The sequence below is a fragment of the Mastigoproctus giganteus genome, chromosome 8, assembly GCF_048544385.1.
Source record: "Mastigoproctus giganteus isolate SK-2022 chromosome 8, ASM4854438v1, whole genome shotgun sequence".
NCBI lineage: Eukaryota > Metazoa > Arthropoda > Arachnida > Uropygi > Thelyphonidae > Mastigoproctus > Mastigoproctus giganteus.
Genome location: NC_143582.1, coordinates 122840678 through 122864893, shown reverse-complemented (window position 1 = coordinate 122864893; position 24216 = coordinate 122840678). Strand labels below are relative to the sequence as shown.

The following is a 24216-nucleotide window of genomic DNA, read 5'->3' as shown; positions in this document are numbered from 1 at the left end:
AATGAAACCATCCTGGGGTTGGGGGTGATTGTGCAGTCAGATATGAAGTTCTCTAAGCACAGCAGACAAAGTATGGCTATTAAACAACAAGACTGATGCAATAAAATAAATATAATGAAATATTTCATGCCTTACAAGTTATCCCCTTCAAAATCACTTCCTTGTGATTGCACACACTGTTCCATACATATTTACAGAAACTTGGGATTCTTCCTCTTCCTCAGACTGGTCATAAGTTATAAATTCAAATTAAGGAATTATAGTTGCAGAATAGATGTGCAGAAATTTGCCTTGAACCAGTGGTTGATTTATTTTTGGAAAGAACTTCCATCTGTTGTTATTGTGGAAGTGGATAGTTCGAATAAATTGAAAGAAGAAGAAGAGAAATTTTTAGAGGCAATGTGGACTTTTTTTTCTTCCGGCCAATGCTGTATAAGTTTGCTTTGTATTGGTTGCTTTGCAGAAAGAAAGAATTACGTGAAATAGAAAACACAAAAGATAGTCAAATGAGAGGAAAGCATTATGCATCTATGAAAGTTGATTATGGTATAATAATCTTAAAAAGCTACTTCATCTATGCAGTACATTATATTTGAGGCACATTAGCAAATAGTAATAATACATGATTTATTTAAAAAAAAAAAAAGCAGAAAAAACAACTTTTGTGGATGAGCCTGTAATATTTAGTATCTGTGCATCTGTCAGTATTGCCCATTCATTCCACCAATCAACACAGCAACAAAGATAATATCCAGTGATTTGGCTATAATATACAGCATATGGATAACCTGTCATGTGTGAAAAAATAAAAAAAAAAAAAATAATTATTGCTGGATTTTTATTTGTACAATTTTAATGAAATGAAAAAAATCATTCTAAAAGAACAAAATGTAAAATTTCATGAAAGTCCTTTCTCTGAGAGTTGAATTATTACGTGCGAATAGAATAATAGTCAGATTTCAGTTAGTCCAATTTCAGTGAAATCTGGAATGGCTTCATAAGTCTATTTGAGACAGATAAATCTATAAAATTTCATCAAAATGCATATATTGCGATTCAGGTAAATTCATACACATGGACAGACTAAGAAATGATTATTACCAGATTTCTATTGGTAAGATTTTATTGAAATTTTGATGGCTCAATAAACTTTATAAAGAAACCAAATGTAATATTTTATAAAAATTCATCTTTGAAGAGTAGAGTTTTTACATGTTTACACACATATGAACAGATATGGTGAAACAAAGGTATTTTATATTCTGACATACCTTTTTAAAAACAGAGGAATGATGGAGTTTCTTAGTTCTTACAGTTTCTTGACCTCAAAGAATGGATTTTTTGACTGGAAAACAGAACAATATTTATTTAAGTCACATATACAAATCTTTAATAATAAATGCAATGAATTAAAACAAATGGAAAAACCTTAATGAGTAGATGAGTCATAGGTAAGCAATAACAGTTGAAAACTGATAGAGAGTAGGTATACTGTTCAAATAGAATTTGAATAAAAATATAATTTGCAGTTGGTTAAGAATCGATCATCAGGATAGAGTGAGATTGTGCATATCAGAAGAGATATTCCAGGATGATGACTAGCATGGTATGCATAGGTGATTGGTGTGTGAAGGTGGTTCAGAATTGCAATTGCTTTTTGAGATGTGTGTGTGGGAAATGATCAATATCAGTAGATATATTGATCATTTCTCCCCTACCCTTCTCCAGTAGTAGTGTTGCACAGCTGATAGCAGGGCATCCCCTGCTCTCATGAGTGAATACAATAAGTCACATAGTTCTGCATAGGCTTTTGGTTTCAATTTCCTTCTTTTGGATAAATCTACAGATGTAGATTTCCTTCTTTTGGATAAATCATGAGTCACGAAAAAAGTAGCCCCATCAATGAAACTACAATACCATGCATGCACAAGTCGGTAAATGTATAGTACATTATAGTACATTATCTGCTGTTAAAGATGATGTTGGAAATGAACTCCTTGGGCTGCAAGACAGTGCTGAGCCCATGTCAGCAAGTTTTGACAAACTCTCTGCAACGCTATACCATCGATGCCCACGATAGCAGTACGAATGTGCTCCTGTAATTCCTGAAGAGTGTGCCAGTTCGTCTCATAAACTTTCCCCTTAAGGTAGCCCCAAAGGTAAAAATCACATATGGACAGGTCTGGGTAATGTAGGGGGCCATAAATCTTTGCTGACAGTTCTTCCATCTGGAAAGGCTTTATGAATTCGGGCCAGTGCTCTGCGTGACGTATGGCAAGTGGCCCCATCTTGTCTAAATTTGTACCACTCCCGCTCTTCAGGGGTTAATTGTGCATAAAAGCTTTAAAATGTTGCAAGGTACACGTCTGTGTTAACAGTTGTCTCAAAGAAGATGGGTGCTACGATCTGCCATGCTGATATGGCACACCATACTCTGATTTTTTTTGTCATGAGACTGGTCTTCATGGAGTTGGTGTGGATTTTCAGTTGCCCAGTACCTTGTGTTTTGAGAATTGATGTGTCTGGATAAATGAAACCAGGCTTCATCTGACATAAAATATCGAGTTGAATCGAGTGTCCCGTCAATGACGCTGTTAAGGAGCCTAAATCTAATTATCTGCAATAATTTACATGTTTAACTTTATCTGTCCCTTTTAATTCTTGGATGCACATTGCACAAAACTGCTTCAGATTTACAGAGTGCAGTATATGTACACATGTTGTCTGACTTACACTGACTTGCTGGGCTAATTTCCGGGTACTCTTCCTGGAGCTTAATTTCATCCTCTCGAATTTCATCCTCGAATATTTCACACTACAGTTGGCGTATGAATAGATGGGGCTTTGTCCTTTTTCACATTGAGGACACTTCCTGTTTCACACCACTTCTTCATCAGTCACTCTATACAGCATTTTGCTGGTATCCTGGCAGTGGGGAACTGTTCCGCAAACATTCTTCTTGTTTCCTTAAATGAACCTGTACTCACATATCCCTCAACAATTGCAACTCTTTCTGGAACTGATTAAGGCATGATGCAGAAACCTCCCCCCCCCCCCACACACAACACAAACTGGATTACGTCCAGCAAAACACTGTCTTCACGAGATTGACATTGAGGGGTGACGAATGTTATTAATCTATGAAGGGAAGATTTGGTTGTGCAGGTGGTTAGTTGCATGTTGATTGGCTGCTGGTTCTTCCAAGCGTGGAGTGGCGGACTACTTTTTTGTGACTCGCCCTGGATATTGAATGAATGTGGTTCTTCTCTAATTTGTACAAAATGTGTGCTGTATTTGTTGATAATGACGAAATACCAGACAAATAAAGTTCATATTTATCTGGCTGTAAAAAGTCTGTAGTCTATATAAAATTCATTTATGAGGGTACATCTTCCTCCGATAGAAAAGATGGGTGCCCAAGACTTGATTTGAAAATTTTAAAAATTGCAGTTTTCCTACTGACAGTTGTACCTCTTCGAAAATGCACAAGATTCTGTTTATTCTCCATTGTCATGGAACTCATTTGGGCTCTAGTCCAGGCCACATGACTAGATTTTTGCATATAGTCCAAACCTCCATGGTCCTAATTAGGTGATCAGACTATGTATATTGTAAATATTATTGTTTTCTGCTCTCACAGTATTGCAAATGTAGACAGATTTCAAGAAATTTGTGACAAAGCAGAATCAGCTACTTTTTTTCACCCTCTAAGTAGTCTACTATAAGTAGTCAATATCCATACCTATCTCCTAAGAATAGGAATGGCAGCAGTCTTTTTTGAAATGTGTTGAATGTTCATAAAAAATGAAACTGGAGAAAGAAAAAGAAACTCTCTCTTTAGAAGTATGGAGGAGAATGAATGCTGAAGAATTAAGTTTCCTGGAAGACCCCAAAACTGGTATTTTGCTTAATTTAAAGTATTTATTCTTGATATTAAGGTTTGATTGGCTATGCCCTTGAGCATGCATTAATGTGTGATTCTTCAAAATTTTGGACAATTAGATATTCTAATTCTTCATAGATTTGCTAATTGCCATGAGGGGTATATAATAAATTATCTACCTACCTATGAAGGAAATGAGATAGAGCCAAACATCTTTTTATTTTTCAGTGTAACTCCCCTGAACTTCAAGGCACTTGTTCCAATTTGTTGACAATGATGAAATACCAGACAAATAAAATTCTTTGTCCTGTCCATAAGAGAACATAAAAATATTAGACTTCAGTTCGTTATCATTAGCAAAGCAATGTCCAAGTATGTTTTTCTTGAGGTGTTGAAACAGGAAATAGTCACTGGGGGCCAAATATGAACTGTAGTGGATGGATAAATACTGTAAAGTCAGTCTCTCAAAGCAGCAGCAACGGTATGTGATCTGTCATGAAAAAGCAGCACACCTCTGGAAAGTTTTCCACAGGGTTTCCCTTTATGTCATCCCTTAGGATGTGCAATAGGGATGCACATGGACTCCTCAATGACTGTCTGCTTGTCTCCCAAGTAGTGAATTTACAAAATTTCCTCCACATCCCAAAAAATGGTGGCCATAATCTTGCCAGCTGAAAGTTGGGTCCGAAATTTTTTGTGTATGGGAGAACCCTTTGTGCTTTCATTGCTTTGATTCTTGCTTGATCTCAGGTTTCCAGTGACGAACCCATGTAACAATTCTGGAGATGAATGTTTCAGGATCCCTTCCATGAAGCTCTAAATTCTCTTAACAACACTGTTCTCTGAATTGCTTCTGCCCAGGGGTTAGAAATCTGGGGACCCACCTTGCACTGACCTTAGTTATCCTGAAATGTTCATGGAGGATGGTTAGAACTATTTCCCCAGATATATCACATTCCCCAGAGATTTGTGACATCTTTAAATGTCTGTTTTTTAGCATTCAGCCCATGGGTGTCCACAGCTTGGCATATTTCTGGAGTGGTCACTGTCTCAGGCCTTCCTGGACATGGATCATCTTTGATGGACTCTCTACTTCATTTGAATTGTTTGACCAGAATTTCACTTGGAACTCTGAAGGTCTGCTTATGCCATACACAGTCAATATCCTTTCCTGAATGGCTTTGGCTCATTTCCTTCTTTGGTGAGAAACTCAATGCTCCAATTTCAGCAAATCCATAATTTTATACTGGTGTCTTTTTTCTTTCTATTACAGCAGCACAACCTAAAAATATAGTGGGATCAAAATTAGTACGATTCAAGTTGAATGTAGGAACATGATAAACCATGAATACTTGAAATATAACTATGGGTAGTACCTTAGGTAGATAATTTATTGAATTTCCCTCATATATTCTGATCCAGTTCTACAAATCTCAAACTTCACAAATTGCTGAAATTTGTATGAAATTTGTATAATATCTACTACTACTTTTTTAAGGCCTGTCTTCATCATCATTTTCATCAATGTTCTAACCTATGGTTGGGTCAGGTGAGTCAAAGCCTTCCATCTTTTTCTGTCTTCCCAGATCTTGTCTTCTATCATTCTCTTCCACTCAATTCTCTTTGTTTCCACATCTTCTCTGATCAGCTTTCTCCACCTCTTCACCTCTTCTCATCCATTTTCATCTCAAACATTCTTTTGGTAATCTGGCCAAGTTCATTCTCTTCATGTGTCCAAACCATTGCAAACGTGATGTAATCATCTTCTTCAGACTTTCTATTCCCTAATTCATTCTTATATCGGTATTTCTTATTCTATCTCTTCTAGTTTTAGTTACCATAGTTCTTAGACTCTCATTTCCATTGCTTGGACTCTGCTAGAATCCTTTTTATTCATCCTCCATGTCTCAGCAGCATAGGTAAAATAGGGACCAATATGCCCTATTTATCAGCTTTTTACACTTCATTGAACTTCCTTAGCTGATAATAGGCTATTAACATTACAAAGAAATTTTGACTAGCTTTAACTGACTATTCTCTTAGTTCTTTCCATATCTATGCTGCCATCCTTTGTTAATAAACTCCCTAGGTACTTAAAATCATCCAACACTTCCCGGCATTTCCTTCCCCAATTTCACACCTTTTACATTGAAGTCTTCCCCCCTCTATCCATCACCATCTCTTTTCTTTTCTGCCCTTTCCCAATGTGTTAGTTTCTCTTGAAGTTCTTCCTCCTTGTTTGCCCAAAGGACAACATCATCTGCAGTCACCGCTGCTCCACCTCTTTAATCATCCACTGCTACAAGGATATTGTCGATGACAATAAAAAAATTGTCATCGACAATATCCTTGTATACACTATCACTACCTGTCGAAATCCATTGGACTTCTACTACCAGTCGCACACTGAAAACTAATCTGAATCCCCAAATTTTTTCCTGGCACAACTTGCACATTTTAAATACATATTTTTAATCATCGCTACCTCCTCCCTATCTGTTACTATTTTCGCCACACTTTCCCACACTTTTTCTCTTTGAACACCATCATATGCCTTTTCAAGGTCTAACAATACCAGAAAAAGGCTCTTGGCAAGCTCTCAGCATCTTTCTAGCAATTCTCTTAAGGAAAATATCAAGTGTAATCATTTACCTTTCTCTTCTAAATCCGTACTGTTTTTCCCTCATTCTCTCTTTGATTTTATTCCTCAGTCTTATCTGTCTTCTCTTCAAAAATAAGAGGCCTCCGATGCCATGTTCCTCTTTATCAACACTGCTTTCCAGTGTTGACAAAATACATCTTTATTGGTAATAACTATGATCTCTGACATTTTCTGTCATAAGCATGCCACAGATATTGCTAATCTTCATTGAAAAAACTGACTTCACTCTGTTACTTTTCTTCTGAATAGTTGCTAACACTGTAGATGTCAGAAATTATCACAAATACATATTACCAGAGATTACTGTTGTTACATCTTGGGTGGTGCCTTCAGAGACTTTCTGGAAATCCCTAGATTCTAAAAGAAAAAGAGATCAGATTAATGGAATGAAATAATAGATCCTCGTCCTCCTCGATAATTATTTTTGCTTGTTCCCTATCATAATATCAATTTTCCTTTTTTTTTTTGCTAATATTTCAATGAGCACTCACTTTCTGAATTAGTATGTCAATCCACTTTCAAACCGCTGCAGATTTGTGCATTAGCCATTCGACATCCACTTCCATATCAATTACGAACTTGCCACACTACTTGAAGTACTCCTTTTCCCTCTTTCTTCTATCTTTTGGAATAATCTTCCTATATTTTTGAAAATTTCCATGTGTTGCAGAGGTGACAGAGCAAGATTTAACCACAGTTAAACATACACTGAAAGGGCAGAATTCATGGGGTTCCTGGGCACCGCAACTCTGTCACTCCTCTCACTAGTGGACGAACCCACCACTTGGCAGGTATATAGGAACACTGCATTCACATAGATGGTAATTCAGTGTCAGTATGGATAAATGTCATGTGTTGACCAACTTTGAAAGAGGGATGATGGTGGGTGCCCGGCGCATGGCTCACTCTATTGCACAGGGATAGTGCACACATTGCATTATCCCTGTTCGACAGTATCAAGAGTGTATTGGGAATACACCATTTCCGGAATAACATCTCATTGTGGATAGTGCTGTGGGTGGAGAAAGGTGGTGGATGAACGTGGCCGTTAACGTCTGTCTCACATTGTTTCAGCCAATTGGAGAGCAACAGTGGCACCACAATTTGCTGCCGACTTCAACTAGGGAGGTGCCCGAAATGTCTACACCAAGACCAGCAGGTGATCATTAGCCACAATAGGTTATGGGATCCACTGACCCACCAGAGCCCCATTGCAAACACCACGACACACAACTGGGCGAAATCGGCACTGTACTTTGGATGATTGGAGATGCGTTTCCTAGTCCAATGAGACCCATTTCCAGTTATTTCAAGCAGACTGGAGGGTGTGTATCTGGCAGAAACCGCATGAAGCTATGCACCTATCATATCAAGAAGGAACTGTTCAGGCAAGTGAATGGTCGGTAATGATCCGGGTCATGTTCAGCCGGCACACATTGGGACCTCTGGTACATCTAGATGCATTTCTGAACAGTTCAGGTTGTGTCCATCCTTGCAGAGACCATCTGCATTCCTTCATGGTCATCGTGCACCCACAGGGCAATGGTTAATGTGCACCAGGATAATGCACCTGTTCACAGAGCTGTGGTGACTAGAACATGGTCTGAAGATCATTCTGCAGATTTTATCACCATGAAATGGCCATTCCATGTTCCCCTCCACATTAGCTCTGAGCATTGCTGGGATGCTGTGGAAAGGTCCGTTCGAGCTTTGGATCCTCCATTCAGGAATTCAATGGAATTATGGACAGCGGTGCAGCATGCACGGATGGAAATACCTGTGGAATGCTTTTGAGAATAGTGGACGGAATGCCTCGCTGTGTGACTACCCTTATCCGAGTGAAAGGGTGGGCCTACCCAGTGATTTCTGTTGAATTAGTGTATATTAGTATTAGTTGAGGCGACGATGCAAGAAAGCAAGCTTATGCAGCCTCAGCCAAAAAAACCCCTCCATTTCACCCATCCATTCACTCCAAATGTCTGTCCAACTCAGCCTTAAATTTATTTAAGCTATCACCTTCTCACCTTCCACAACAAGAGATGGAAGTCTGTTCCAGCAATCAACTACATGCTGCCTAAAGGAAAATTTCCACACATCTGTTCTACAACTGTCTTTTCTCAATTTGAATCTGTGCCTCCCAAGTTCTTAATCTGAGCAAGAGGAAGAATCCCATTAGCATTGAGTTTGCTCAAACCATTCAAGGTCTTATACACCTCAATCAGATCTCCTTGCATGTACCTAGTCTCAAGGCACGGCAATTTGCAGAACTTAAGCCTTTCTTGACAAGAGCACTCCTTTGTTCCCCTCACCAATCTTCTATATACGTCTTTTAGCAAATCTACATCCTTCACTAAAATGAAGCCTCCAGACCTGTACACACAGTACTCATAGTGTGGCCCGACCATTGCCTTGTACAACGTGACAATCACCTTGTCTCTGCTACCAAAATTCCTATATATCATTGACAAAACTCCATTACCTGCTATGGCAGCCTGTCTGCACTCCTGAGCTAACTTCTTATCTGACTGCACCATTACCCCCCAGGTCTTTTTCGCTCTCCACTTCCTTGAGTGTAGTATAACACCGTTGGTATCGTTCTCAGTTGGAATGGTTACTGCTACCCATATGTAGTACTTTGCATTTGTCAATGTTAAACTTCAGTTGCTCTTCTCAGCCCATTTTCCCAACTTATCTAGATCCAGTTGAAGTTACATAATGTCTTTGCTTTTGTTAACAATCCTGCCAACCTTAGTGTCATCTGCAGACTTGGACATTAAGCCTGATATTCCTTCAATATCATTGAAGAATACACAAAACAACAATAGGCCCAGCACCGAATACTGGGGAAATTTTCTAATACCATTAATCCACGAAGAGCAGTGTCCATTGATTACCACTCTCTGTCGTCTCCCACTCAACCGTCCCTTTATCCATTGTAGCATCTTGCTATTAATGCCATACCACTCTAATTTGTACAGCAGTCTTTCATGTGCAACAGTATCAAAAGCTTTTCTGAAATCCAGTTATATGTTATCAACATTTTTGCATCCAGTTCCTTTGTGACCACATCATAGTATCCAATCAAATTGGTCAGAGAAGACCTCTGTTTAACAAACCCATGATGTGGATTAACTATTACTGCAGTCATGGGTGGATGATCCTCCAATGTTTCTTTAACCAGTGACTCCATTATTTTCCCCAGAACACAAGTTAAACTAACAGATCTATAGTTATTTGTGCACCTTTCAAACCCACTTCGTGAATTACTGATATATTTGCAGATCTCCAGTCCATGAGGACCTCCCCAGAATCCCAGGAAGCTCTCATCATTATGGCTAAGGGTTTCTTACTTTATTTGCTGCCTCCTTTAATATAACTGGATAGATCCCATCCAGGTGCCTTCCTTATGTTTAACTTCAACAATTTCTCCTCCACTTTGCTCTCAGTTTTACGAAATCACTTATCTCCCTGTTAGAGTTTGATATACTTCTGACATTCTCCTCATTGAATAACTCCTCGTGTGTTTGTAGATGTAAAATACTCATTCAGTTTATCAGCTACCTGAGCATGATCATCAATAATCAAACCATCTCTGTTACATGGACCAATCTGATTCATCCCTTTCCATCTAAAGTTTACTTAAGTAAAGAACTCTTTGCTGTTTTTCTTTGCATCCTTTCCCAAAGATTTGTCATAATCTGCCTTCACCCGCCTAACCTTCTTTGTGACTTGATTACAGGCCTGCTTATATCTTCCATAGGCTTCTATGTCGCCTGATAATTTATACATGTCCCATGCATTTTTCTTCTCTACCATGAGCCTCATTAATTCCTCTGATATCAATTTATGCCAAACTTTGAACAATATTTCTTAATTGGTATAAAACCCTGGTATGTTCCAAGATTAAGTTCCTGAATTCATGTAGAATTCAACGTTGGTAACATCATCAGTTAATCCCACTGTATAGAATTTAAAAATTGTCTGAGACCACTGTAGTCACCTTAACGAAAGCAAAAGCCCCTCCTTTACCCTTGATGGTAGTTACATCTTTAAGTAAATCCCACATCAGTACACTGTGATCACTGTCACCCCAGTGGTTCCGCTATCTTCAAATTCTTAATGCATGAATAATTACTGCTGATAATCAGATCAAGAGTATTACTTCCTCTGGTGGCCTCTTGAACATATTGCTGTAGAAAATAGTCATCCAAGAAATCCATATGTCTTGTTGGTGTTGCGAGTGACCAACCCACAAATTCCATTAATATTTGGAAAGTTAAAATCTCCCATTATAATACATTCTGATTTACTGGCCCACTATTTCTCTGCACAATTGCTCATTATACTGGTCAGATTCATTAGGCATATAACACACACACACACCTACTCGCATTTTGCCTTTCCCAGTGCTTATGTCACACCACACTGACTCAACAACATTGTCCACCAATGTCAATTGGATGCCATTCCTTAGATTTTGTGTTTCTGAACTAACATCATAATTCCTTCACACACAGCCATGTATTAACTTGTTCCACTGTGTTGCCTAGAAATCAAGGTGATGGAAATCCCCATCATCTTGATTTCTAGGCTGCTTCTCATTCTAATAGCAGCAGTGCAAGAATCACTTTCGCATCTGCCTGCGGCCACTGTTACTCTTTTAGTCTCTGTAATCCCCCAAGTTATCAGTTTTCCGGCCGACCTAACACTGGGTCGAAAGTATTAGCAAATATTTTTGCACCCTTTCTATTTAAGTGCACCCCATCCCTGTAGAAGCAGTCTCTCTTGTTAACTAGCATAGACCATGCTGAAAAAAATTCTATCCCATTTGCCTTGCACAGTCTCTCCAGGGCTGAATTGATTGTCAAGACTCTCATCATATATTTCCTCCCCCCTATCTGGACAGAAGTGCAGATACTTCCAAATTCAACTCTAACTTGTCACTTTTGTACAACATTGACCTGTACTTGTTAAGTAAATCTGCAGATTCCTTACTCTTAAGATCATTAGTGCCAACGTGTACAACAGTCACCTTTTGTGCCTTTAAAAGATGATATCTGCTCTACATCATCTACTTTTGCTCCTGGCAGACATACCCTGGTCTTGGTCCACCTATCCTTTTTGCATAATATATTCCCAATGTATCTGACAATAGAATCACCAACAATAACCTGTTCTTGTGGGACCAATGCATTCTGCCTTGGAGATTGCCGCTGTGTTGCCTACTGCAGATGAGTGCCCCTCATTTCTTCAAGGGTTCCCTACACCTGAAACTCGCATAGATGACCATCAGAGCGCTGAGTTGGCACCTATTTTCTTGACAGTCTACGCACTTAGCACACTCAAAGACATGCTCCTTGGCTAGATCATGCCCTGTTCCAGAAATTTCTGCAAACATTTCACATTTAGCACATTTTTCTGAAACTGTCATGTGTTGGAGAATCGACCCTTTCGTTTTTTTCTTGAGCCACAGCACTCCCGCTAATGTTTGCACGTTGCTTCACTGCATCATGATTTTCGTTTAAATACAATTGAATTAACAATGAAATTTATTAAGATTAATAAATTTTATTGATTAATTGATAATACTTTACTAAGCTTACTGATTCCTTGTATAGTGCTACGTATTTTGCTATCTAGTTTTACTAGATAGCAAAATACGTTATACCTTACACTATCAGTTCGAGATATATGTTATGCTATTTCGTATCAACTACTACAATGGCAGCAAGTTCAAAAATTTTACCGCCAACACTGGTATGAGAGTTAAATTTAAAAAATAAGCTAACGATTACTACTAAGGCTATTTAATATCTTTGTAGAACACAATGTAGTAGGTTAATTAATGAAGAATACAGTAAAAATATCAAAACTACTTATCCCTTTTTAGTATCCGAAAATCCACCTTCTGTTGTCTTCTGCGACCACAGTGCCTTCCCAAATATGAGTACGTAGGGATGGAAAATTGATGCCTATTGGGACCGTTACCTTTACTTTTAACTCTCCACAGCCTTCACCAACAATCAAAGCTGGATACCTTAATTGTCATGTAAGAATGTATATCTCAAATTCCTGAAGGTATTTTAAATGAATGGTATGGTTACTAACAAATGGCCTGCCATGATGCTCGTGTCTGTTCTTGATGTGGATCAAAGGATTATGAGATGAAGGCTTGCTCATTTTAAAAGTGCATGTCTAAACTGGGGGAAGAACAGCCTGTGTATTCCCAGGCATGTTCAAGACACAAGCAAGAAAAAGAAATTCAGGAATATTAAGTTGGAAAAAACATTTCATACTAGGAAGCAAAAACACTAGTGCAGCCAGTCAATAGCCACAAGAAATCATATGTAGCAGGGGTGGCAAAGATCTGTTTCTTTCGAATTTAAGCAAATGCCCACATCCCTCTCTCAATTATCTATAAACATGATACCTTTTTAGCAATCAGCCAGCTGACAAAATAGATAAAGCAGCAATTACTCTTATTTCATCTATATTGATATGAAAAAAGTAACTGATGATTCCATTTTGGAGAAGATTTAGATACTGGACATCCATATTTTCCAAAGAAAATTAAATCCTGATTCGGAAAAACCAAGCTTCTGTCTTCTTGGAAGTACACTGAAGAGTGTGACAAATCAAAATAATGGCTAAGTTTCTGTGGAACTGTCTCGGTTTCAAGCAGAAGATGGAAGACAAGACAACAAAAATCTCTTGCAGTTACAGAAACAGTTTGTCTGTGCGTACAAGAACCATATCTAATGACTGGTGATAACTCTTGAAACTGTACCATTGTTCGCAAGGATAGATTGGTGATTGTATGTCCACCGAGGGATAACAGTCGTCATGGGAAACTAATACCCCTTTCAACAGGTTGCCCTTACCACTAACTTAGAGGGTGATAGCTGTCTGCCTTTTATTAGTCTATTTTAAATCTGCTCGATCTATTGACTTCCTGGGTTTGATATTTCCAAAGATTATCTATTAAGGCTTTTAGGATGCTTAATGCTTTTAGGAAGCTTTGAATGGGGTACAGCCATTTATACCGTAATTCCAATATTAATAGCAGAGTTTATATTATAGAGGAAATGCTTGACTGCAATGATCTCTCCATTCTCAGTACAGGAAGTTTTGCCTACCTTCATCCACCTACATGTACTTTTTTTTTTCTGCTATAGATCTGCTTGTTTTCTCCCTCATCCATTTTTCGAAGTTCACCTGGGATTGACTACTTCCTGGTGACATCCACATTAGTTACAGCAGTACTATGCCAGTGAAACAGAACAGCATGATGGAAGTTAGATCAAGCTTACTTGAATAATTTTACTCAATTAATACAAATAGAGCTGCTTGAGTTGTTAATGACCACTTGTTGCATATGTTACAGAGAGCATTATTCAGGTAGCAACTTCTCTTATCCTAAACCATTATGGTTTAGGATAACAGGAGAAGCCTGTACTTTAGCTCAAAAGGAACGAAATAAATCATTGGGTCATTTTTAACACTGCCTAATAATTTTACAGCTTTCAAATGTGTCTGTGCTGTATCATCAGAGCCAGAGAGCCTCTTGGATTCATTTTACATCATCTATAACAAAATTAATTAGCCCAGAAGTGGTATAGGAGAAAATAAATAAAATGAAGAGAAGGTATATTTTGTATCTCTCATCAATCTTGGAGTGCAACAGAATTGCCATTGCTGATGCTATTTCAATCACAGATGCTTTAGGGGAAATCTTTGCAAGTATTTCAGAAATAGCATGTTATCCATTAAGCTTTATACTTTAAAAGAGAGGCCTGAAAAATTATGAATTAGTTTTCTTTCCAAGACACAGCAACATTATAGTAGATTAAGAAAAATACAATATAATCCAGTGAATGTATTTAATAACACAATAAATACAATAAGATACAGTAGGTAGAAGCTTTCAAGACTGTCGAGTCTCTTTATCAACTAATTGACTGAAATTTGAATACAACGAATATAATTATACGTCCAGCGAGCCGAGTGTGAAGTCACGTTATTCATTCAAGCTGGTTTCCTATTGTTGTCGCACGGATATGCGCTGGTTTACTCCAGCGTTTAAACTGCAAAGTTTAAACCACTGTAAAGGCATGAGAATATACCCCATCCTGGAGACAACCATTTTACACCTCGACAAACGCTGGAGTACAACAGCACATGTCCCTGCAACAACAATAGGAAACCAGCTTGAATGAATGAATAATGTGACTTCACTCTCAGTTCACTGCACGCATAACTATATTCGTTTTATTCAAATTTCAGTCAGTTATTTGATAAAGCGACTAGACAGTCTCGAAAGCTTCTACCTACTGTATCTTATTGTATTTATTGTGTTATTAAATACATTCACTGGATTAAATTGTATTTTTCTTAACCATGGACCTCACAGTACACCAGGCCCTTTCGTCATAATTATAGTAGATCTTTTACATTTGGAAGAACTGCTTGATATACTCTTTCAATCTATAGCAAGTGCTCTTGCTCTTGGACTAGTAGATGTGTACTATAGTATATGAACTGGATTGTGTTTACAGCATCTTTTAGCAGTATCAATTGAATGTTTGCTCTTGCATAATAAAATCTTTTTAGATGAGCAGTTCTCAGACTCCTGACTTAAAACAGTTGTATTAGCCTTTCCTAAGTCAGGTAATGATCCCAAAGTTAAAACTACTACTTGTCCCACAGCACTTGCAAGATGTTTCTGTAAGGTATCAGAGAGAATGATGTACTATAGATGTACTCTTTCAATCTATAGCAAGTGCTCTTGGACTAGATGTGTACTACAGTATATGGACTGGATTGTGTTTACAGCATCTTTTAGCAGTATCACTTGAATGTTTGCTCTTGCATAATAAAATCTCTTTAGATGAGCAGTTCTCAGACACCTGACTTAAAACAGTTGTATTAGTCTTTCCTAAGGCAGGTAATGATCCCAAAGTTACAACTACTACTTGTCCCACGGCATTTACAAGATGTTTCTGTAAGGTATTAGAGGGAATGATAAATACTCATCTGTTACTTAGAAAGTAGTCTACTATTCTCAAAACTGGAGTGTGGTTTCCAGTGCTACAGGTCCACCCTGGACCATTTAATCTGGCTGGAGACTCGCATTCATGTTGTCTTTATTAAATCAGAGCTTTTAGTTTGTCTTTTTTTAATATTGAGAAAACCTGGAGATTCATCATACTGAAAGACCTCTAACTTTGGAATTCTAATAAGGACAGCTCTCTGTCCTTATTAGAATCTTCCTTATCAGTTGTGTGCTTCAGGTATTAGTGCAGTCTTCCCCTTCTCAACTTTTTTGAGAGAAGAATGTGTGCTGTTACCTTCTGTTTTAAGCATTACACTCTTTGCAATTACAATTGACTTTGTTGTGGAATGACTTTCTTCCATGGTCCCGTGCCCTTTATGTTTTCAACTTTCTCATATTTGAGAAACAGCTCCAGCAGGTGATTAACCATCTTAGCTATTGGCCATTGCTAAATGGTTTCACAGATCATAGATTGTGTACACTTCTGCCGTAAGCACAGCCTTCACCCACACTCAGATAACTAGGAAATATCATCCCAGTTGCATTGGACCTGAAATTTTTAGATCTTTTCTTTGACAAGAAGCTGACTCTTCAAAACATTTGTCAGTAAATAACCAGGTGTCTGAGGATATGTCTTCCACTTTTTGGAGTGCAGGTAGGTATACTCTTCCAGTTACATTGAACTCTGGTTCAATGTCAGTTTATGCTTGACCAGAGAGATGTATGGTGCCTGGTGCTTTTGGCATTAACACTAGTAGTGGCATATGATGCAAGAAAGCAAGCTTATACAGAATCAGTCAAACAAAAAAAAAAAAAAAAAAAGTCTTCTTATTCACCTATTCATTTGCTCCTAAGGTTTGTCCAATTCTTGCTCGAATTCATTTAAGCTGTCAACTTCAAAACAATAGATTGCAGCAATCAACCACCCACTAGCTAAAGGTAAATTTCCACATATCTATTCTGCAACTGTCTTTCCTCAATTTGTATTTAGGCTCCCTCAATGCACATAATTAGCATTAGAAAAAGGCACATGATGCAAGAATGCAAGCTTATATAGCATCAGCCAAAAAAAAAAAAAAAAAACCCTTATTTCACCCATCCACTGGCTCTAAATGTTTGTCAAGTTCTGCCTTGAATCTATTTAAGCCAACAACTTCTGCAACAACAGATGGAAGTTTGTTCCAGCAATCAACCACCCGCTGGCTGAAGGCAAACTTCCGCACATCTATCCCACAACCATCTTTCTTCAATTTGAATTTATGCCCTCTCAGGCAATTACTCTGCGGAAGAGGAAGAATCCTATCAGCATTGAGCATGCTCAAACCATTCAAGGCTTTATGCACCTCAATCAGATCACCTCTAAGGTGCCTAGACTTCAGACACTGTAATTTGCAAAACTTAAGCCTTTCTTCGTAAGGGCAACCCTTTGTTTCATTCACTAATGTTATTGCTCTTCTCTCTACTTGTTGCAACAGCTCTACATCCATCTTAAAATGAGGCCTTAAGACATGTATGCAGTACTCACGGTATGGCCTGACCATTGCCTTATACAAGTGGATAATCACCTCCTTATCCCTGCTAGAAAAAAACATCTGTATATATAATTGACAAGACACCTTGAGCTACTCTTGCAGACCATCTGCACTGCTCAGAAAACTTCATATCTGCCTTCACAATTACCCCCAGGTCCTTTTCATTCTCTACCACTGTCAGTGTAGTACCACAGAGTTCAAACGTTACTCTGGGGTTACTGCTTCCCATATACAGTTCTTTACATTTCTCAAGGTTAAACTTCATTTGCCACCTCTCAGCCCATCTGTTTTTCTTTGTATCCTTTGCCAAAGATTTCTCGTAATCTGCCCTCGCCTGCCTAACCTCCTTTGTGTCTTTGTTACAGACCAGCTTATATCTATCATAGGCTTCTGTGTCACCTGTTAATTTATATGTATCCCATGCATTTTTCTTCTGTGCCACATGTTTAATTAGTTCATCTGACATCCATTTAGGCCTAAATCTTGAACAATATTTCTTAGTTGGTATGAAAAACCTAATAGGTTCCAAGATTTTTTCTGTGAATGCTTCCTATTTTGAATTTGCTGTTGGTAACATCATCAGTTGGTAACCATCATATAGAATTTAAATACTGCCTCAGACCACCATAGTCATCTTTACGAAAGCAAAAACCCTTCCCTCTACCCTCGATGGTCATTGCCTCTTTGAGTAAATCCCACTTCAGCACACTGTGATCACTGCTACCTAGTGGTTCCTTTATCTGCAGATTCTTAATGCATGAAGAATCACTACTGATAATCAGATCAAGAGTATTACTCCCTCTAGTTGCCTCCCGAACATGCTGCTGTAGAAAACAATCATCCAATAAATCCACAGAAGCCTTGCTAATGTGTGAGTGACCAACCCACAAATTCCTGTCAATCTCTGGAAAGTTAAAATTCCCCATTATAAGACATTCTGATTTATTGCACAATTGCTCATTATACTCATCAGATTCATTAGGCCTATAACACACACCTCTCTCATTTTTCCTTTCCCAGTGCTTATGTCACACCAAACAGACTCAACATTGCATTGTCCACCAACATCAATTGGATTCACTTCTTAGATTTTGTGTTTTTTGACTAACTACATAACCCCTCCTTCCTTCTTGTCCTGTCTATCCTTTCTGTACACATTGTACTCCGCAAATTCCAATTCTGCATTGCTTATGTCTCTGATATCCCAGCAATATCTGCCTTTGATGTCTTGAATAGCACTTCAAGCTCATCGAATTTATTAACTATACTCCTAGCATTGGTGTGCATGCAAGTATACATACACCTGTTTCTACTCTTAGTTACTGTAACATAGCCCATGTATTTACTTGTTCCACTATGACTCCCAGCAGCCCTGGAAATCCCCATTGCCTTGCTTTCCAGGCTGCTGCTCAATTGCGTTTCTATAGAAGCAGCGCAAGAATCATTTTCACCTCTGCCAGCAACTACTGTTAATCTATTATTCTGTGTATTCCCCACAAGCTAACAGTTTTCTGAAATCGTTTTTTTTTTGTAATTAGGGAGAAAAAGTGCATAAAAAAGGTCTTTTGATTATTAGAGGTTAAAAATTCATTCATCTATAAAAGAAACGAACCACCCATAGAATACATGCAATTTTTAAGGCCAATACACCAGCACTGCATGACTTTAGTTGCATTTCCAGTAACTCCCACAGCCATTTGGTTCCTGCTGTATGTCATTTTTACAGATTTCTCTATCAGTACCTCTCTTGAGTCCGCATTCATACATCCTCTTCCTTATTCTGACCCTGTTCATCAGTTAATAAATATTTATTCACACTAGCACACTAAATGCATGAAACAAATTTTATAACCCATGCATAGTTCTAGAGTATTGTAGGTTCCAGTATCATTTTCTTTTTGGAATTTCTATTTAAAAATAAAGAGAAAAAGTTGCATGAGAAATTCATTAAATTTCTACATTTTTAATTTCCTTTTTACAGGTAAAAGTGGATGCTAAAACAAAAGAGAAGCTTGATGAATATAAAGCTAGCAAATGGGCAAAGCAACATGAATCTGGGGCCAGCACTAGTGACAGTAATGAAACAGATAAAAGTAAAAGTTCAGAGGAAGAAAAAAAAGATGATAATGATGATGATCCACTGGATGAAGCTACAAAACAGAAGGATATTTCAATCAAGTTGTCTATTGATGCTCTTCTTAAAGTTCATGAAACAGAACTTGCAAGACCAAATGAAACTAAAGGTAGTTAATTGCTTAAATTTATTTCATCCATTAGATGGTTTCATTTAATTATTTATTATGTCAGTTTACAAAAAGCAGACCTGTGTTAATTAATGAGTTAAATTGAAAAATTAAATTACAAATTGTTATTTTTGGCAACCTTTAATTCGTAATGTTTTTCTCCATATAATGAATTAACATAATTTGGAAAAATCATTAGCGGTGACAATTTCACATTAAGTTAGTTTAGAAAATTTTTTTTTTTTTTTTTTTTTTGTTAAATTTTTCTCCCTAATAGTCTAAATGAAAAATTGAATTAAAAGAGTTCATAAGCAGAAGACATTCTCGGATTTCCTGGATTGTAAATATTGTGAGCAGAGCAAGACATGCAGTACTAATTCCTGAAATTTTCAACTGCACTAATTTTGCATTTTTCATAAAATTTAAAACTGATTCCATTCAGCAGAAGGATTAAATATCAATTACTTACAATCAAATGATATGCATATCTGATCTAAGTCATTTTGAAGCATCATAACTTGATTGTTAACCATTCTACCTACTTTAAATCATCAACAGACTTTGATAGCTTCTACTATATACTCTTATCATATCATTGAGGAAAATCGGAAACAAATCGAGGTTCCAACCCTGAACCCCCGAATGATCCTCACTTATTACCTTAGTCCAGTCTGAAGAAGGCCCATGAATTTCCACTCTGTCTCCTCTCACTTAGCCAACTGCGCAAAAGGAGACAGAGGATGGAACTCGGAGCCACAGTAATCCTAGCAAGTTCCAGTTTGTAGTAATCCCAGTAACTTAGCATCCCTCCCAGTGCATCTGTGTTCATGAACCTGAAATTATTATCCCAGTTAATAGAGCATAAGAAAATCCCCTCTAGCCCCCAAATTTGAAACCATCTCCTCTGTCTGTGGCCACTAAAATTTCCTTGGATTTTACCCATTTTATTTCATTGTGGACACTATTGTTTCCTGCACTGTCAATTCTTGGATAATATCCATATTCTTCCCCCCCCCATATCTTGTAACAAGTAAGTTACCTAGATAGTTAAAAAAAAAAAAAAAAAAAAACTGATCCCATTATGTGCAATGAATAGTGTGATAGTTAAGAAAATCATGTTATATCATGATTCAGCCAGATTCTTATTTTATTGCTGTGTTTCAAATGAAAAGTAACTTCATCACTGACAAGATTAAACTGTGATGATACATGATCCATATCCATCCGTGCAAGAGTCACAGCATAACTTTTGTTGCTTACATTTGAATTTGTCTACTTAACTGTATCTTTAAATGTAACAAATAATTTAATTGTGATTAATGTCTACCTTAACTGAATGAACCCTTAAGATCTTTTTGCAAGTTCACAGGCTGTATGTTGAATGTTTGAGGCACATTGTCAAGGCTACTAATGTAAATTGAACTTTGCCAAGCTTTGCTGACTTCTCTTAATCTGTTACAGTGCTTCATGGCATGTGATGGAGAGAATACATTCTTTTCCCCTTGTTGATGCAGCTTCCCCTGCTTTTAAAATGTTTATCCCGATTATAATTTGACTTCTGTTGTCGATGGTTCTTTTTGTAGCTTATATAGAAGTGATGTTGTACACAGGTTGGTTATTGGATTTTTTTTTAGCAAACTGGATGATACATAATGCTTTGTCCATGTACCAAGCTAATTTTAACATAGTTGAAAAATACATTTTTTTTTTTTAAGTTTGATGAAAAAAGTATCAAATATTCACATACCATGAAAAATTGTGATTATCCTGTTTTTCAGAGGTTGTTATGACTGTCACCCCTACATTTATTGACAAGACAAAGAAAGTAAATAAACCACAAGAGGGAACGAAAAGTCATGAAATTGAAAGGGACCCAAAAAATGTATGTATTAATTATGTTGCATAGAAGTAATTATTGTTTTCGTAATATGTAGTTATAAACAGTTCTGCAAAATCATTTTTCTACATTTGTGTTTTGAAAAACCTTAGTAAACCATATTTAAATGGTTATTTACGTATGAGAAAATTAGAGTAGTGGTGAAAAGTGGCCACCATTAATTTTTGCATTGCTGATCAAATCATAATGGTGACACCTTTGATACAAAAGTATGGGGGGGGGGGGGGAAGAAACCCAAAAACAAAACTAAGAATATTTAAAATGTCTTTAGAATATTTCTTAAGCAGGTTTTGTTTTGGTTTATGGTAATCATCAATGATTGAAACATTAATGGCATCCTTGTGATTGACCCATAATTTAAAACTTCTAAAAACTATATTTGCATGGTATATTTATTTTACCCTATAACATTGTCTTACTCTGTATTTTTAAAGCAACGTACCTTTCTAGTATAAATTTAATTTTTTTTTTAAAGTAGATCATTTACTGCAACTTTAAAATTAAATATTATAAAGGAAAATTACACAATATTTCTTTAATTTTTAAATGAAATTTATTTTTTTTCTTTTAACATCACATCAGTGTAACTTCTACTCCTCCAGTAATTCATCTTTCCAAAGCAGGATGATTTAAGTGGTCAGTTATTGGACATTCCATGGATTAAAAAAATCTTAGTTTTTATTCTTCTTCTGAAATTTTATCTAAGTAATTTTTATAAAGATATTTTATCTTTTATCTAAGATAAATTTTATCAAAGAAGATGGAAACCATTGAATTACATGGTACAAAGGAGAATTTTATGCCATTTCATTGAAAAAGACTGTCACCAGGTTATCTGAATAATTAAGAAATATTTATAAGTAAGCCTGTCTACAAAGTGTCTTCCCACATCTTTTGTATAATGAAATAATGGGGATAATTGCACTCTCTGATGGAAAAGGAAATCTGCAGTTATATATCCAAGAGCCTTCCTCATTCGTTTTCCTTATTTCACAGTGCTAAATATTGGACTGTTTCAGGGTATTCAAAGATAAGTTGTGTGCCACTGCAGCTTTTGTTTATTATGTGTCATGTAGAAGTAATACCATATTTGGCAAGACTTATTTTGAGTTAGAATGGGTGATCGTAGTTAAGCAGCATCTGCTATTGGTGAGCTAAATAAATACTACCTACTGATCTTCACTGCAGGAAATCCACTTCAATATGAAGGATATTGTGCTAGCATACCTCAAGTGTATGATCTTTTTCGTTTGCATCACACAAGAAAGTCTAACAGAAAAAAATGTTGAGTTTGAAAGTGGATGTAGCCCTAGGTACAATTGATGCAAAGGAATATGCTAACTATTTAGTGTTAATTATGATATTGTCATCCGATTCAGAGATAATCCCTTTGGATTGGGGAACTGGCCCTGTCTCAACATTACAAAGGGGGAGTGGGGAAACTAAGGTATCACATGACTAAATATAGATCAGTATTTTAACCTCAGGGGCAAGAAATGTTATAAAGCCTATGGTCAAAAATGATTACAACAACATCTTGAATTATAGTGTCCTAAATGGATTGCACAAATTTTCAAATGGAAAATATTGTTTGACTTGTGTAATAATACAGTATACACCAATGAGCCAAAACACTGACCACCTACCTAATATGATGTTGGTCCTCCACATGCAGCCAAAACAGCTTGTACCCAGCGAGGCATGGATGCTACAAGATTCCTAAATGTGTCTTCTGCTATGTGGTACCAACACATAACCTGCAGGCCGACTGGGCTAGCCAGGTAGGTAAAGTGCCTGCCTGGCAACCCAAAGGTCATGGGTTTGATTCCAGCCTCGGGCTTGGATCACAATAAAATGCAAAAACTTTGGGAGGTGCAGTATGGCCATAGAAGCTGATACGCCAACAACTAACAAAAAAAATAAATAATAAATAAATAAATAACCAGCAGATCCTTTAACTCCTGTAAGGTCCATGAGGTGACGCAGATTTGGGTTGCTCTTCCAACACAAACTGCAGATACTTGATGGGATTGATATCTGGGGAATTTGGAGGCCAGGGCAATACTTGGAAGTCTTTCTCACGTTCCGTGAACCAGTCTCGAACATTCTGGGTAATGTGGCATGACGCATTATGCTGCTGAAAGACGGCACTGCCAGGGGGAAGACTGTTGCCATGAAAGGGTGTACCTGGTCAGCAATGATGTTTAGGTAGGTGGTAGACATCAGAGTGCCCGGCATATGGATGACTGGACCCAGGGTATCCCAGCAGAACATTGCCCAAAGCATGACACCGCCGCCACTGGCTTGTTTTCGTCCCAAGGTGCATTCAGGCGCTATCACTTCCCCAGGTAAACGATGCACACGTACTTGGCCGTTCACATGGTGCAACAGGAAACGTGATTCATTGGACCAGATGACCTTCTTCCAGTCACTCAAGTTCCAGTTTCTTTGCCCACTTGGCCATTGTAGGCGCTGTCGCCGGTGAACATGACTAAATATAGATCAGTATTTTAACCTCAGGGGCAAGAAATGTTAGCATGGGGACTCGGAGTGCCTGCAGCTACACAGCTCCTATTTCAGCATGGTTCGATGTACTGAGTGTTGTGACACATTACTCCTGTCACCAGCATTCCAATTACTAGCGAGTTGCACCACAGTCTCCCTTCTGTTGCCACGTATCATCCGGGAGAGCCTCCATTCACCTCGAGCATCGACGAGCCGTGGTCATCCAACACCTTGCTGGCAGTTTGTGGGTTTTTCCCTCCTCTGACCACTTTCGGTAGGTACTAACCACGGCTGATCATGAGCATCCCGCCAGCCATGCCGTTTCAGATATGCTCTGATCCAGCGTCTGGCTATTACAATTTGGCCTTTGTGAAATTCGCTTAAGTCCACTTGCCTTTCCCATCTAAAGAACAAGGGTAACACTGATTAACGGAGCTGAGTA

General features: G+C 37.6%; 1 protein-coding gene across 3 annotated transcripts in view; it reads left to right on the top strand.

Annotated features, from left to right (window-relative positions):
- Positions 1-24216, top strand: part of LOC150081794 (RNA-binding protein 25) — a 769112-nt gene that overhangs the window by 251110 nt on the left and 493786 nt on the right. For all 3 annotated transcript variants that reach the window (XM_090378892.1, XM_090378890.1, XM_090378891.1), the window contains exons 9-10: positions 19111-19372; positions 21151-21254. In XM_090378892.1, coding sequence (XP_090235018.1) covers positions 19111-19372; positions 21151-21254 — 366 coding nt within the window. The remainder of the gene's footprint in view (positions 1-19110; positions 19373-21150; positions 21255-24216) is intronic.